The 15,661-nt window shown below is 43.3% G+C and overlaps 1 protein-coding gene across 1 annotated transcript in view; it reads left to right on the top strand.

Annotated features, from left to right (window-relative positions):
• vps50 (VPS50 EARP/GARPII complex subunit) overlaps positions 1-14,261 on the top strand; it is a 113,172-nt gene extending 98,911 nt beyond the window's left edge. Inside the window, exons 24-28 of the mRNA XM_010891516.5 lie at positions 3,771-3,867; positions 4,075-4,233; positions 8,129-8,250; positions 11,920-12,109; positions 12,656-14,261. Of these exons, the coding sequence (XP_010889818.4) occupies positions 3,771-3,867; positions 4,075-4,233; positions 8,129-8,250; positions 11,920-12,109; positions 12,656-12,775 (688 nt within the window). The 3' untranslated portion in view covers positions 12,776-14,261. The remainder of the gene's footprint in view (positions 1-3,770; positions 3,868-4,074; positions 4,234-8,128; positions 8,251-11,919; positions 12,110-12,655) is intronic.
• The last annotated feature ends 1,400 nt before the right edge of the window (positions 14,262-15,661 follow it).

The raw sequence follows: 15,661 nt of genomic DNA, 5'->3' as shown, positions 1-15,661 counted from the left end.
GACGTGTAATGAAAATGTTCAGAGTCCATAAAAGCAAATGTGTTTGCCGAGGCTTGTTTATGTGTCCGTTGTCATATTAACGCGGGAGCTACTCATCTGTACTTCTCGCGATGTGTTGGACAACACGTGGGTTTCTTAATGTTCAACGGGTGAATCTAATGCACTCGCCATTCTGTTTGTGTCTCGCGCTTGTGCTTGGCGCAACCTTTGCAGTTGTTCGCGAGAATCCGCATTGATTCATCAATATGTCTCAATGTGTTTCTGGGTCCCTTTCAGTTGGTTCTCAGGGGGTAGTTATTTAGCAGGAACAAGCGTTTATTAGTGAAGAATGTGTACTTGCGCGCTTATGTAACCATGGCTTGGATTTCTAACGTTCTGTATATTCACAAAGTTTACATTTAAAATGATTGCTTGGTAAGTACACCGGTTGGGGTCGGAGTGCATCAGCAAATTAAAGACCAGCTCTTTATGTTCAACCACTCATACACATTTCCCTCTTCACTCATTTAGAAGCATTTTCAACTGCTGTCCTGATGTAGGGTGTATTATACTGGTTGGTTAACAGTTTGCATACCGTTTGAATTAGGTCTAGTAAACCTTGAGAATAAGATCCAGTACAACCCTGTTTCCAAAAAGTTGGGACGTAAAATGTAAATTAAAAACGTATGTTGTACTGGATCTTAAAAGTATGTAGTGATGTGCAAATACATTAAAAAAAGTTCAAAGGCAACTTAGGAAATGTTGACGCTGTGAAATGTATTTGTGTCTTGAAAAAAATATGCCCACTTCGAATTTGGTGCCTGCAACGTGTTTCAAAGAAGTTTGGACAGGTGCGACCAAAGACTGGAATAGTTGTGTAATGCCAAAGAATTAAACCTGGTGGAATATCACACAACTAATTAGGTCAATTGGCAACAGGTCAGTATCATGATTGCATATTAAAAGATCATTCCAGAGTGGATGGGTCTGTCAGAAGTGAGGATTGGGAGGGGTTCTTTTCTCAACATAAAATTGCTAAGAGTTTTGGGGTTATAATAATCTATGGTAAATAATATAATTTAAAGATTCCCAGGATTCCGAGATATGACTGTACACAAGGGACAAGAACAGCAACCAATATTGGATGGCCGTGATCTTCGGGCCTTCAGGCTGCACTGCAATAAAAAACTGACATGATTCGGTAGTTGTAATCACTGCATGGACTCAGGAACACTTCCAATAGCCATTTTCTGTGAACACAGATTGTCGCTGCACCCACAAATGCAAACCATGCAAAGAAGAAACCATATATAAACGAGATCCAGAACCGCTGCCGACTTCTCTAAGCCTGGGCTCATTTAAGATGGACTGAGGCAAAGTGAAAAACGTTCCTGTGGTCTAAAGGATCAAAATGTGTAATAATTTTTCGGAATCATGGAAGCCGTGTCCTCCGGACGAGGAGAGGGACCATCCGGCCTGTTATCAGCGCACAGTTCAAAAGCCAGCATCTGCGATGGTATGGGGGTGCATTAGTGCACATGAAATGGCTGATTTGCACATCTATGAAGGCACCATTAATGCTGAACAATATATACAGGTTTTGGAGCAACATATGCTGCTTTCCTATATCAAGCGAGAATGGGGGAATACATTTCACTTACAAAACTACAACAATTGGTCTCCTCAGTTGCCAAACGCTTACAGAGTATTGTTAAAAAAGAGGTGATGCAACACAGTGGTAATTATGCCCGTCCCAACATTTTTGAAACATGATGCGAGCATCAAATTCAAATATGGAACTTTTCCAAAAACAAAAACATTTCTCAGTTTCAACGTTTGATATGTAGTCTTTGTATTATTTTCAATTGAATAGGGATAATTGATTTTCACATCATTGCATTCTGTTTTTATTTGCATTTACGCAGTTTAACAACTTTTTTGGAAACTGGTTGTAGATCGAAATAACATACAACAATCCCTTTCTCGTGCAACAAAACCAACTCATACGCTACACGGCCGAGCCGAAATGCTCTGGAGTAGGGTTCTATTGACATGGGCTTGAAGTTGCACCGAATTCTCACAACTTTCAAGTTTCCACTTACAGGACCAGAAACATTGGCGGTATCCTGTTTCTTTTCATCTGTAAATCTCCCCAGTCAGTGCTAATGTTAAGCATACTTTATCCACAGCACGCTATCGCCACCACCATGATTTAAATTCAAAAGGCAATTACTCAGCGTTGTTTTGTGTTGGCTTTTTCCCAGACATAAGCTTTGCATTTAGCCCAGAAAGTATATTCCATTTACATGTTTTTTTTTGCCTGGCAAATGTCAGTTGTGTCTTAATATTTATTTATTTTTAAGTAAAGGCTTGTTTCTTTCTGACCTCCCATGTAGGCCAAGTTTGTGCAATGTCTGTTTCTGACAGTTGACTCATGCACTTCGACATTGGTTGTGGCAAGACAGGCCTGTAGATCCCCTGATGTCACCCTGCATTGTTAGAGACTTTAATGAGCATCTTTTGGTCAGCTTTTGGGGTGAATTTATTGGGATGACCTGTCCTGTGGAGATTCCCAGTGGTATGGAATTTTCTCCATTTGTTGGTCAGTGGAATGATGTACTTTTAATTGCTTATAAATGGCTTTGTAACCCCTTCCAGACATGGACATTAATAGTGAATAAAAAATAATATTTCTTCTGAGGGCCTTTTTGGTAGTACTTACTTTTTCGCTTGATTTAGTCAGTTTCCTGAGGGAATTGAATGTTGTTCCATTTCTTTTCTACGACTGGAACCACTGGGTCCTTTTTCAGTTTATTGTATGTCCTACATAATTTAACCAAACATGGCATGTCCTCATGGGGAGAGACTCAGAATGCATCTTTTTACTTTTCCGCCCCACACAATGATCATAGCATGCGCTTTTTTCCTTCCAGCCCAGATCCTTATGTAATGATTTCTCTGAGAAACAAAACTGGGTTATTAATGTTTCAAAAGGTGTATTCTCCTTGTTCCCTCTGGAGTGTGGATTGTGTTTGTTACGAAAGCGGGCCGAGCCATTGGCAGCCCACATCTTTTATCGTGGCATCCTTGATATAACTTTTGATGTGCGTGTTCCGGCGGTTTAATTGCTTTCTGGAGCGGTATCTAGTAACTCCGAGGTAGCTGAGGACCTGGGAAGGAATGGCTGGTTGCTGTCACGTCTTTTCGACTCTAACGCTGTCGTCCCATTGATGTGGTTCTGAGTACTGGGTAGGCTCGGCCAGCTGCCAGCCATTTGGCCTGATGATCAGATGCCGCTAAGTCCCTGCGATGGAATTTAAATGGACCTGACTCCAGCCCTGTTACGCTGTGCCTGGACTGACCAGAGCCCCCCGGTGCAGGGTAATGACAGGGCGACCATTTCTTTTGCCTTCATTAGTTTTCACAGTTGAACTCCCCGACTGAATCTCTCACTGAAACGCTAATGCTCTGCTCTGTGTAGTTTTCTGGTGATGATAAATCCCCAGTGAACCTAAAAACATACCATAGGATGTGGTGCAAAGGAGCTGGCCGGAGAAAAAAAACGTCCTCCTTCCACCTTCTTGGGATTTTAGGACTGAGACGACCTTGGTAACAAGCACCAGGGATCAAGAGAGGTTTCTAAAACTGTGATATAATGGCAACTTTTCCTGGGCTGTTCCATCTGGCTTCCCCCCTACCACACTGTAGTCCTCTAACCCTGCTTGTGCGGCTGATTTGGGAGGCCTGTCTGGCTCGCTGAAAGCCTGCACTGATTTTTGCACTCTCTCCAGGGTGTTTCTGGCTGAGCAGTTTGACTTCCTGCAGTCTCACCTGGACTCCATGATGCCGGGCACTAAGAAGCCCTTTCTACAGCAGTTTTACTCACAGGTCGGTCCCAAAAACGTTCACGTTTTCAAAGAAGGTATTTCAATGGGACAAACATTTTATCTTATGTGTCTTAATGTCTTTTCACCTTTGTGGTATGTTATGTCTTGACTGAACTGTGTGAGGTCATGTGAGGGAGTGTTCAGTGACACTGTCCTTGTTTGTGTCCATGGGTCTCTGATGAACATGGTCCTGCATGTCCTTTTATAGACTGTGTCCACGGCCAGCGAGCTGCGTAAACCCATCTATTGGATTGTGGCTGCCAAGGCTATAGACTATGAACAGATGCTGCTGATGATGGCTGGAGTTAAATGGGACATCAGGGAGATCATGTCACAGCACAACATCTACGTGGATGTCCTTTTAAAGGTAATGTATCATGTGTGAGTTCCAAATGTTTGTGTTTGTTTGTGTGTGTGTGTGTGTGTGTGTGTGTGGGGGGGGGGGGGGGGGTTCAAATGAAATGGTCAAGGACAACCAGTGCTTGTCTGTCTGTGTGTTTCTGTCTGTGTGTGTGTGTTTGTGTTTCTCTGTGTTTCTTTGTGTGTGTCTTTGTGTTTCTGTGTGTGTGTGTGTGTGTGTGTGTGTGTGTCTTTGTGTTTCTCTGTGTGTTTGTGTGTGTCTTTGTGTTTCTCTCTCTGTGTGTGTGTCTTTGTGTGTGTCTTTGTGTGTGTGTGTGTGTCTTTGTGTTTCTCTGTGTGTTTGTGTGTCTGTCTGTCCTTCACTTAACCCTCTGCCGTGGTTCTGGTGATGTTCAGATCTCCATTGAGGAACTTGTTAACGAAGACTCACACAATTGAATTGTTTTTTGAAAGATGCTGTTGATGCAACTGCTGGTCCAGGACTACAGCTGACCAACCCACAACCTAAGACTAATGAATAAAACAGAGTGTACTCTCATCTCAAAACAGAATGTACTCTCCAGAATGTCCTCATCACAAAACAGAATGTCCTCTCGTCACAAAACAGAATCACAAAACAGAATGTGCTCTCGTCACAAAACAGAATGTCCTCTCGTCACAAAACAGAATGTCCTCTCGTCACAAAACAGAATGTCCTCTCGTCACAAAACAGAATGTCCTCTCGTCACAAAACAGAATGTCCTCTCGTCACAAAACAGAATGTCCTCTCGTCACAAAACAGAATGTGCTCTCGTCACAAAACAGAATGTCCTCTCGTCACAAAACAGAATGTCCTCTCGTCACAAAACAGAATGTCCTCTCGTCACAAAACAGAATGTCCTCTCGTCACAAAACAGAATGTCCTCTCGTCACAAAACAGAATGTACTCTCGTCACAAAACATACAGTTATCTTGTATATAAACGACACATTTGGGGGAACACGTTGAGGAAGTTGGCAAAGTGTATTTAACCATGGTTAAAGTATAATTGTCATATCCCCCCTATTGCTCTTAGACCTCAGGGGAACCAGTTTCTCTGGACTGGCCTCAGACCCGCAGGGGAGACAGTTGCTCTGGTCTGGCCTCAGACCGCTGGGGAGACAGTTGCTCTGGGCTGGCCTCAGAACTCAGGGGAGACGGTTGCTCTGGGCTGGCCTCAGAACTCAGGGGAGACTGTTGCTCTGGGCTGGCCTCAGACCGCAGGGGAGACGGTTGCTCTAGGATGGCCTCAGACCTCAGTGGAGACAGTTGCTCTGGACCGTGCTGACCATGAATTCTGTTGTTGAGGACATTCACACCTGTACTGTTAAACCAAGGTTACATTTTCAACCAAACTATTTAGTAAAAGCCACCATCCCTTACATATTTTAGTTTAAATGTTTTGTCGATAAATGAACTTGCCTTGCACGTGTTGTTAATGTTTTCCCTTCAAACAAGGACTCAAACATGACCTCCTACTGGACCTGGTAACCAGTGCAATCTTCATATCTCCCCACAGAGGTTCAGGGCTTTGGTTGGGCCACTCAAACATTTTCATGCGCAGCCCCAAAGCCACTCCGCTTGCCATTTCTGCCTAAAAGTTTGACTTTGGTCTTCTCAGAACAAATATGTTAAACCCTTCACCCGCAATCTTACCTGTCTGTCATATGTGCCCTTGCCAGCATACATAGTGAGAAACTCTAAAATACACCATCCAACAGGTCCTCACCTACAATTCCTGTCCAACATGGCTAACCAGCTAGTTGCAACACCTACCGCACAGGGGCTTTTTTTTGTTTGGTCCATTTTTCATTGACCCGGAAGTATCACAAGGTCCTTTTCATCTCTTTCAACATGTCCAGATGTTGGTCTGATGCTTCAGCTTCTCGTTCTTCTTATCCGTTTCACAGGTCCTTCCCTATTAATTATTTGCCAGCGAAGGGATGAATAATTCAAACAACGCTAAAGGTTTGGGCAGTTTAATACAGATTTGAGAAGGTATGTTTGAGGATTGTTAAGGAAAGGTGAGCCTCTAAGGTCTTCTACTCTAACTATCTCAAGGCTTAAAGTTCCCCTTCAAATTAGCATGAAATTGGTATTCATGCCTTCCACTTATCCAATCATGCATTTTGTATGGGGACGCCCGCCTCGATTAGCATGAAGCTGCAGCATATGGAGGGAAGTTGTTCTGGTATTTAGAAACAGATGGGAGTTTTATGATGGAAGCATGACCGTGGGCCTTACTTGCAAGCCGCAAGCCAAAAGAATCCGCCAAATATGCATAATCATGTCTTAGAACAGCCATAGAATTTTAGTCCTGAACTGCACCTTCCAAACCACCACTCTGCCTCCAATCATTGGGAATTTTCACCCGCTAATGAACAAATCAGGCTTACCTTTCAGCATCCTTGGATCGGCAGGCTGGAATACGCCTCTCTGGAAGCACTATAAAGCCGCCCTAAGCCAAACTCATTTTGTCTAAGCCAAATAGTCAGAGTGAAATTGTCTGCCTCACTGGTCTGAGTTAAATATCAAGATTTGCGTGGACCCCGAGAGTTGAGTTGATGCGACATGGTGTGTCTGGTATGTATTTCAACTAGGTTTTAAGTCGGAATGCATTACTGTTTCTACTAAACTGAGAGAAAATGTCACTTTAAAATGTCTGCTACTCTTCCAATAGATTTCTGATCAATTTATTGATCCACGGTGTACATATTACAACATGCTCTATGGGAGTGTTTCTGTTTGTTTTATTAGCATCCAAAATGGGCTTATATTAGCATTTATATTGACTCGTTCACGAACTTTTTTTTTCTGGAAGAAAATGTTTTTTGTTGACCCATTTGTCTTTGGAAAAAGAAGAGTTTTTTTTTGTGCATTGACATAATGCAGTAGAAACCCTATTTCTAGATTTGTGACCTATGAAATTGTGATTACATTTTGGATTTTACTGCATATATTTTTTTTTTCTCCTTTGTAATGACACTTGGATGCAAAACCTTCCGCCCAACCTCTTTAGTGAAAAATTTGCCATGTTCATTTCTGTTTCTGTGCCATTTCCCTATATGTTCCACTACACCCTTCAACATAATTGCATTCATTCACTTGTAATTGAAAATTGCAGACTGTAAGAAACACACTGTGTGTTTGCTGTAGCTGTGCAGCAAATTAATCACCCAAATTGAGAAGACATCTGGCGCAGTGAGTGAGTGAGTCACTGAGGAAAACGTTTAAAGGATTGCTGACCTTTTTTTTAAAATTCCTAGGTTATACTTCTTGGGGGTCTTTGACTCTGCAACAAACTAGTAAGAACACTTCGATACATGTAGCTTTTGGTGTAAGAAGGGCTGCTGAGCGGAAACATGTTTGTGTCTAAAATGCTACAGTACATTTCTACTGTGTATGTTTTGGGGTGATTTGAAAGAAGGACAGTAGGTGAATTCACAGAAGGTTTAATCCCAGCTGAATCAACATGTTCATGACTGATGTATCTCTGCTGTTCAAGTTGGAATAAAGCGTAGTCGGCAGCCATTTGTATGGCAATGGTTGCTGGGACATCTGTGGGACAGGGGAAGAATGTGAGGGCTGTGAGGTCACATGGATATTTGTTCTGCCAGAGAACGCTTGTCAACCAGTGTTTTTCACCAGCTGAGCAGTGGAATCTGTTGAACAGGCTGCTGGCTCATCAACACACCAAATGCTCAATCAACTAATCTAATTAAAGTACACGTATCTCTGCCAAAATAGTGGATTCCCTTTAGGGATTTTTATCTTTAAGTCTTGAAAACCTGCTATGTTATGTTTATTTAACACTGGACTAGAAGCATCAATCAAAAAGATCTAATGGAATGTCATGTTGTTTTTTTTTGTGTGTTGTTCCTTAGGAGTTTGAGGAATTTAACCAGAGGTTGAGTGATGTGTCCAAACATGTTCGAATTCCGCTGCCCGTGTCCAATGTCCTGTGGGAACACTGCATCCGTCTGGCCAACAGGACTCTGGTAGAGGGGTGAGTTATATACCTCCAAAGTCTCAATATGTAAAACAGTTTGGGTTTTTCAGAGGTTGTGTTTGTAGGCTTCAGAAGACAGAGATATATTGCTCTTGTGGTTACTAACAGTTACACAATAACTTAAGTTCCTATGTAAAGGAAAACGTTTTCAGCATACACTGCTGCCTCTGAGTGGTGCCGCCTCCATTGAATCCAAGTAAATAAAATGTGAAGATATTGTAAAAATGCTCAACCAGTCAACATACATGTGAAAAGAAGTATACTCCCTGGAAAGTCATCTTTTTGTTTCTTTGTTTTACATATTTGGACCTATGGATATGTAACTTTCACACAAAAAATATTGACAGGTAGAGGTAATTCACCAAATGACACTGAAAGATTATACATTGCAATCATTTATTCAGAAAAAATCTACCGTAATGCAACTTCGTAGTTCAGAAAATGTAAGTACACTTCTTGCTTCAGTAGCTGGTGTTGCCCACTTTTGCTGAAATAACTTCATGTTTCAGTTTCTTTTAACTCTCTAAAAGTCTTTATATTAACTAGTAGACATTTTTGCCCACTCTTCTTTACAGTACTGCTTCAATTGTCATGTTCAAGGGCTTTTTTGCAAGGCCCGCCCACTTCAAGTCTCCTCACCTTTGATAGGATATAGAGCTGGGATATTCCATAACCCTCAATTTGTTCTTTTCCAGCCATTCTGTTGTTGCTTTGCTTCAATGACGGACTGTTGTCCTGTTGCTAACATCATGTCCTATTCAGCTTTTTGACAGATGACTTCACATTTTCCTCCAGAATTATCCGGTACAATATGGAATTTGTGGTTGAATTGATGGCAGGTTTGTCTGTTCAAGAGGAGGCCAAAGCAGCCCCAAACCATAATGCCACAACCTCCATGCTTTACGGTTGGTATGAGGTCCTTCTGTTCTAGGACAACGTTTTGTTTTCACCCAACATGGCGTCTGGCAGTGGTGCAAACAATTGTCTGTCCGGAGTAAATTGTCTGGCAAATGTCAGCTGTATTTTGATATTCCTTCTTCAGGGCAGTGTTTTCTGACCTCTCACGTGGGCGTAAGTTTGTGCTCAGTCTCTTTCGGTTGACTCATGCACTTTGACATTCATTGTGGCAAGACAGGCCTGTATATCCCCTGATATTTCGATGGGATTCTTTCAGGCTTCTATGAGTATTTTTCATGCCAGGCTTTTGGGTTGAATTTGGTGGAATCACCTGTCCTACGTACTGTAGATTCGCCGTGGTCTGGAATTATCTCCATGTGTCAATGGTCTGTCATACGGTGTCTTTGTACCCCATCAGTGACATATGGACATCAATTATATTTCCTCTAATGGCCTTGGATAGGTATATTGGTCATTCCATATTACCACACACCCATATGGTTAAGACCAAACCAGTTTCTAATCTGTAAGAAAGGCTGGAGCCTTTCAAGTTACTCCGTAATTAATTTAATCTGTTTTGGTGCACCTGATTCTAATTTTAGAAATGTTCTATGATAGGAAAGGTAATTTTGTTTAATTGCATAAATTATTTCAAAGTTAAATCTGTTTTGTCTGATTTGTTAAATTTAGTTACCTTTATCAATTACTTAAATTAATTGCCATTTGTCCAAATATGTAAAATAAACAAATAAAGACAACTTTCCAGGGGCTGTGCTTTCTTTTTTACATGACAGTACATCTGATGTGATTCGGTATTGTAAAGGCAAGAATCTGACAATTTGTTTGGATAAAAAAAAATAATAATTTGCAGTGAAAAGTTGTAGACGAGTCGCGGTTATCTTATGATAACAACAGCAGGGAAAATAACGTGAACACAAACCTACTGCTGGTTCATCTATGGTGTGAAGCTCCCATTCCTAATCTCTGAGGATGTGCAAATATCCACACATGGAATACAGGGTTTAAGTGCCAGTGGATTGGAGATTTGTGGAAACTTTAGCTGCCTCATCTATTATTTTGATGTATTTGGCCTTTTTGGTCGAATGGCCTGTTCCTCGGCTCCCGGGCTTTGCTCGTAAATATGAACACCGTCCGTGTGCCATATGCTGAATACCTCTCCGTGAGTTATGGAGTCCGGCTGGGTTAGAGCCCTGTGCACCTCCCATGGCCAGGCACGACCACCAGACGCTTTAAGCTCTACCATCGATCAGGAAAAGTTTGATTCTGTTTTATTTCTACTTTTGTCTCATCTTTTTTTTTTTTTTCGGGTTCACCCTACACTTATTTGAACATCTGCTCGCCAAAATGTAAATATATAAATAAAATATTTGAAGCACAGCGAAACGTGCTACTGCGTGGCGCTCCCTGGATTTTCAGCAGCTTTTCTCAGACAGTCTCCCGAGATGTCCTGTCAACACATCCATATGGTGTCAGCTCGCGTCTCTGTCTGCTTGATTCTCCCAGCACGCCGTCCCGGGCCTGCTGTGTTGTCATAGAGACCCAGCTTGGACCGTGTCCGTCACAGGGTTGCTGTGTCGTCGTGCCCCTCCATGGGTTGTGTGTGAGGTCAGGGGTCAGGCAGAGTTGGGTGACAGGCAGAGTATGATACAGAGAGGTGCCACATCCTTTTTGGCCCTGAGAGATTATTACAATTACCATGTTGTGAAATAGGACAGAGGTGAGGCAGAAACCTCGCATGGTGTGGGACCTGTTTATTTTTTTTTAAATCTCTTCTCCAACCAAGTAGATCCTGCTGGGCCTCTCTGTGCGGCCAGATGGGTCTGTTTGTTCCTTTGTCTTTACTCTCCCACTTGTCTGTTTGCTGTTTTTGTTTGCTTCCTTTCCCACTTCCAGCCGGCATTGTCCAGATAGGAGTCGTTGCCAGTCTGACTCACCAGAGAGGAGATTGGAAGGAGCCACAGTGTCCGAAAGAGATTAATTTGAAAAGGGAGAACCAAGGAGAGAGAATCAGAATCCCCTTAATTTGGAGTCAGGAGAGCGCCCGGCAGGAGAGAGGGAGGCGGGGGAGATGGGAGGCGGGGGAGATGGGAGGCGGGGGAGAGGGTGGCGGGGGAGAGGGAGGCGGGGGTAAGGCCGACGAGGGTGAGGCCGGTGGGGGAGATGGGAGGTGGGGGAGATGGGAGGTGGGGGAGATGGGAGGCGGGGGAGATGGGAGGTGGGGGAGATGGGTCTTCCTGGTGACTCTGGCAGTATCTCCCGTCCTCAGAACTCTGTCAGGACTAGAGCAAACATTGATGTCAGCAGCCACTGATCTGGTAGATGTGGTTCCACTCTGCTGCTTACACACACAAACATGAATAGACACGTGCGCACACAAACACACACACAAACAATTGAACTGTCTGGGGACAAATATGCCTTAAAGAAAACTGAGCAGAATTAAGATTAAACTGCTGTGGCTTTTGCTCCCTGTTAATTTGTCTTTTGACATTTTAGTTTCTTTCTTGTGCCCTGTGCACTGAGAGAGCACAAGTCATGTCTACCAAAACCTGTCTTGAACTGCAGTCTGTCAGAAACAGGGACATCTGGTGCATTATTTTGCCCACTGTTGCGCCCTTGGCTAACAAACGTAACCCCCTACAATGCCTCCAGGAGTACTGCATTACAGCCGAGCCATCACTTCCTGTGTGTGTGTGTGGGTGTTTCGGGGGCGGTTTTGATCTGAACATCTCCTCATCCACCCTGTAGGTATGCCAACGTGAAGAAGTGCAGCAACGAGGGGCGGGCTCTGATGCAGCTCGACTTCCAGCAGTTCCTGATGAAGCTGGAGAGGCTGACTGACATCCGGCCCATACCCGACAAGGAGTTTGTGGAGACCTATGTCAAGGCCTACTACCTGACCGAGAACGACATGGAGCAGTTCATCAAGAACCACAGGGTGGGGAGCGCTCCACGTCTCCACCAAGAGCCTTTACCAGACACAGTCTGCCGCCGTGGCGTCGTGCTGCTGCTAAGAGCATTATGTTGATTGTTCTGAATAGACCAGCGAAATTGACTTAAGAAGCCTTTTAGATGCACTACTACATGTGCTTGGGGATACATTATCTCAAACCTGTGTCGTGGGCTTGGTGATACATTATCTTATACTTGGGTTGTGGGCTTGTTGATGCATTATCTCAAACTTGGGTCATGTGTCTAGGGATACATTATCTCAAACTTGGGTCATGTACCTAGGAATACATTATCTCAAACCTGGGTCGTGGGTCTAGGAATACATTATCTCAAACCTGGGTGGTGGGCTTGGTGATACATTATCTAAAATCTGTGCAGTGAAAGCATAACAGTTATTAACCACTGCTACAATTGCCTGTTGTTACAATAGCCTGCGAGAAACTCCTCAGCCATGAGAAGCATGTTGTGCGCTAAAAACAATCTGAGACAAATGACGCGTTTGGCCGTAATGTGTGTCTGTTTGTCCTAACAGGAGTACTCCATGAAACAGCTGGCAAACCTGGTGAATGTGTGCCTGGGCTCTCACATCAACAAGAAGGCCCGGCAGAAACTCCTGGCAGCCATCGACGACATCGACCGGCCGAAGAGATAGGCGTCTGGAGTGATCCCCAAAATTCCCAGACTTTCCAGAAATCCTGTTTGGAGGCTTCCCAGTATTTACTCAATACTTCTGATTCCAGGAATCTTCCTACTGGGATCTGGAAAACCTGGCAATTTGAAGCAAGTTGCTGGATCCTTACAACCCTAAAATGCCCAATTTTACCTCCAAGTAAAGAAGGAAATCTATAAAACAGGAACTTAAGTTATACAAGCAAATAGTCAAACAAGCATGTTACAGTTAATACATCCAGGCTAAAATTGTGCCTCTTCATTTTCGTATTCAGTATCCGCAAACACACTGCTTACAGTTTCGCTGCATTTTTTTATGTCGTCACGGAGATGCTCTTGTTTCTGATTCGTTGTGAATATACAGGAATGTGAGGAAGGACTCTGCTTTTAAGATGAACTACTTGAATTGCTGCATGAAACTCCATGTGAACAGACTGGCAGAGATGTGTTATTTACTTCTGTCTGCACAGCTTAATGTAATTCATTTGTGCCGATAGGAAGTGGGCGGAACGAATCGTTTGAACGTGAATTGTTATTCGTATTACTGAGATTGTTGAGGCAATCCGGAAAGGGTTTTTACTCCCACTGTCCCGTGCTCTGACACTTTTTGTGAAACTGCATGGGATGAGGACGCTCTTTTAGGGGTCAATGGGATGAGGACGCTCTTTTAGGGGTCAGTGGGATGAGGACGCTCTTTTAGGGGTCAAGCCCATATAGTGACGTCCGGTGTCAAGTGCCCTTCCGCTGTCCATTACGGATGATGTCCATTACGGATGATGGCAGCACTACATTTTTGTTATGTTGTTCTAGCGGTGTAGGTTGAAGTCGCCGGGGTCCGTTTGGGTTTAGGATTGAGTTTAGGTTTGGTGAAGTGAAAGTGCTGATCCTATATAGATACCTAGGGCATGTTTGAGTCCTGGGCTAATACTGTTTCTTTTATTTGTCCACATTTTAGTTGAGTCCATGAATGATTTACGGTAATATATGTTGATTCTGAAAATATGAAATGGTTATAGATGATACACTGTATTTATATGTGTATTTAGATTGATTTGCACTCGCTGCGCATGTTTCTTTTTCCGTCATATGTGTGTTTTTATTGAACAAACAACCTCCCTCATGGCCTCTGCATTAGTACTTAATTTAGTAGAAATTGGGGAGATTAGAAAAAATTAATTGTTTTTGAGACAGCAACTCTTTCCATTATGTTTTCATGCATAACAATTCCAAGGTGATGCTGTAACAGTAAATGTGTAAATGTTTATTTATTTTATTTCTGTTGGATTCAGGACTTTTTCTATACAGGAGGTGTGTTGTCATTCATTTGCCGTCAGTAACCTGTATCTTTTTGTCAATTGTAAAAGAAAATCGAAAGAAAACACGGACCACGTGTTGTTATGACACTCAAGGGCGCTATTGTGAAAGATGTTAATACTGTAACACAATAAACACACTAACGTTCAAACCCAGTCTGGCTTTTGTAGTCTGATTTCTAATTAGACCAACAACAGACAGACAGACACATTGATAGACAGAAAGGCCAATATGGACACAGTTGCTGTGCAATGTTCCTTCTTTACTCTGTCCCATGTGCTGTTGTCTGCTCGCGTTAGAGCACTTGTCATGTTTATTCACACTACTGGCTTTGCCCGATAGCTAATTATTTGGTGTGCTCACTATTACTACTGAGATGTGATTGTAGTTCCTCCTAGCTACTTAAATGTGTGCATTAACGGTGAGTGGCTGTGGATCAGTGCGTTTGATAAATGACTGGACTGTGACTGTGACCTGTGGCATGTGGTGTTGTGGGTCTATCATCAGGGTTTGGAGGGGTTGTCTTGATGGGCCTTGGCTTTACGTCTGCTGACTTGTGTGCTGTTGTCTTCTGTAAGAAGATACTTCCATTGGAGTTGCTTCATGGGAATTCCAGGGGTGCCACCAATACTGGCTTATTTTTTAGTGTAAGATCCTGCTGGTGGAGAGCTTTTTTCCTCTTGCCAGGCAGTCACTGTGAGTAAGGGTTTGTTCTGTACTGACTTGCCTGGCAGAAGGAAGGTTAAAGGGGGGGAAAAAAGACATTACATTTAATGTGACACTCGTCAGACCATTAAGCAGACACTCTTATTCAGAGCTTTCAGCAAAAAAATGGTGCAGATTTACAAAGGTAATTTCAGATAAGTGTTTTGTGAAGTTGCAGTGTACTGTACATGTTGCTGGGGTTTGATGGCATGAGCAAGCTGCCCTACCAACAGTGAATCAAGTAGTACTGTTGTGAAATGCCCTACATTATTAGCTTTGCACCTTCTGTGTGAGGTAATGTGGTACTTTACCGGCAGGAGTGCGTCAAAGCCTTGATTTGTGCACAGAAAAACCGTGTGTTCAGGGTCGTGCCAAGATTCGGTGCCTTCTGGGATGAGGAAACCATGTTGTACCTGTCAACCATGACGTAGATACTGCCAATTACTTGTTATTCTTTGAAATCACACCATGTTTTGACTCCAATTTCTACTTCTGCTGCAATCAGGGGTGATTCAAGAACAATTCATTGGGGTTAAGCTCGCAAGCAGCAGCCTGAGGCATTAGCAGAGGCCATTCACCAGGGGAGTGTCCTCTCCAGAGGCCATTCACCGGGGGAGTATCCTCTCCAGAGGCCATTCACCAGGGGAGTGTCCTCTCCAGAGGCCATTCACCAGGGGAGTGTCCTCTCCAGAGGCAATTCACCAGGGGAGTGTCCTCTCCAGAGGCCATGACTGCGAGTCTGACTAACCTGGCCAGACTAGACATCCTGGCCTATGGTCTGATCCAGAGCTGTACCCCCCCTCGTCCTAACACTGTTTTGGGAAAGGGGGGAGTACTTTAGAAAATTGTA

Source organism: Esox lucius, chromosome 10 (genome assembly GCF_011004845.1).
Source record: "Esox lucius isolate fEsoLuc1 chromosome 10, fEsoLuc1.pri, whole genome shotgun sequence".
Classification (NCBI taxonomy): Eukaryota; Metazoa; Chordata; class Actinopteri; order Esociformes; family Esocidae; genus Esox; species Esox lucius.
Note: the sequence above shows the minus strand (reverse complement) of the source record. Positions and strands in the feature narration are given on the sequence as shown.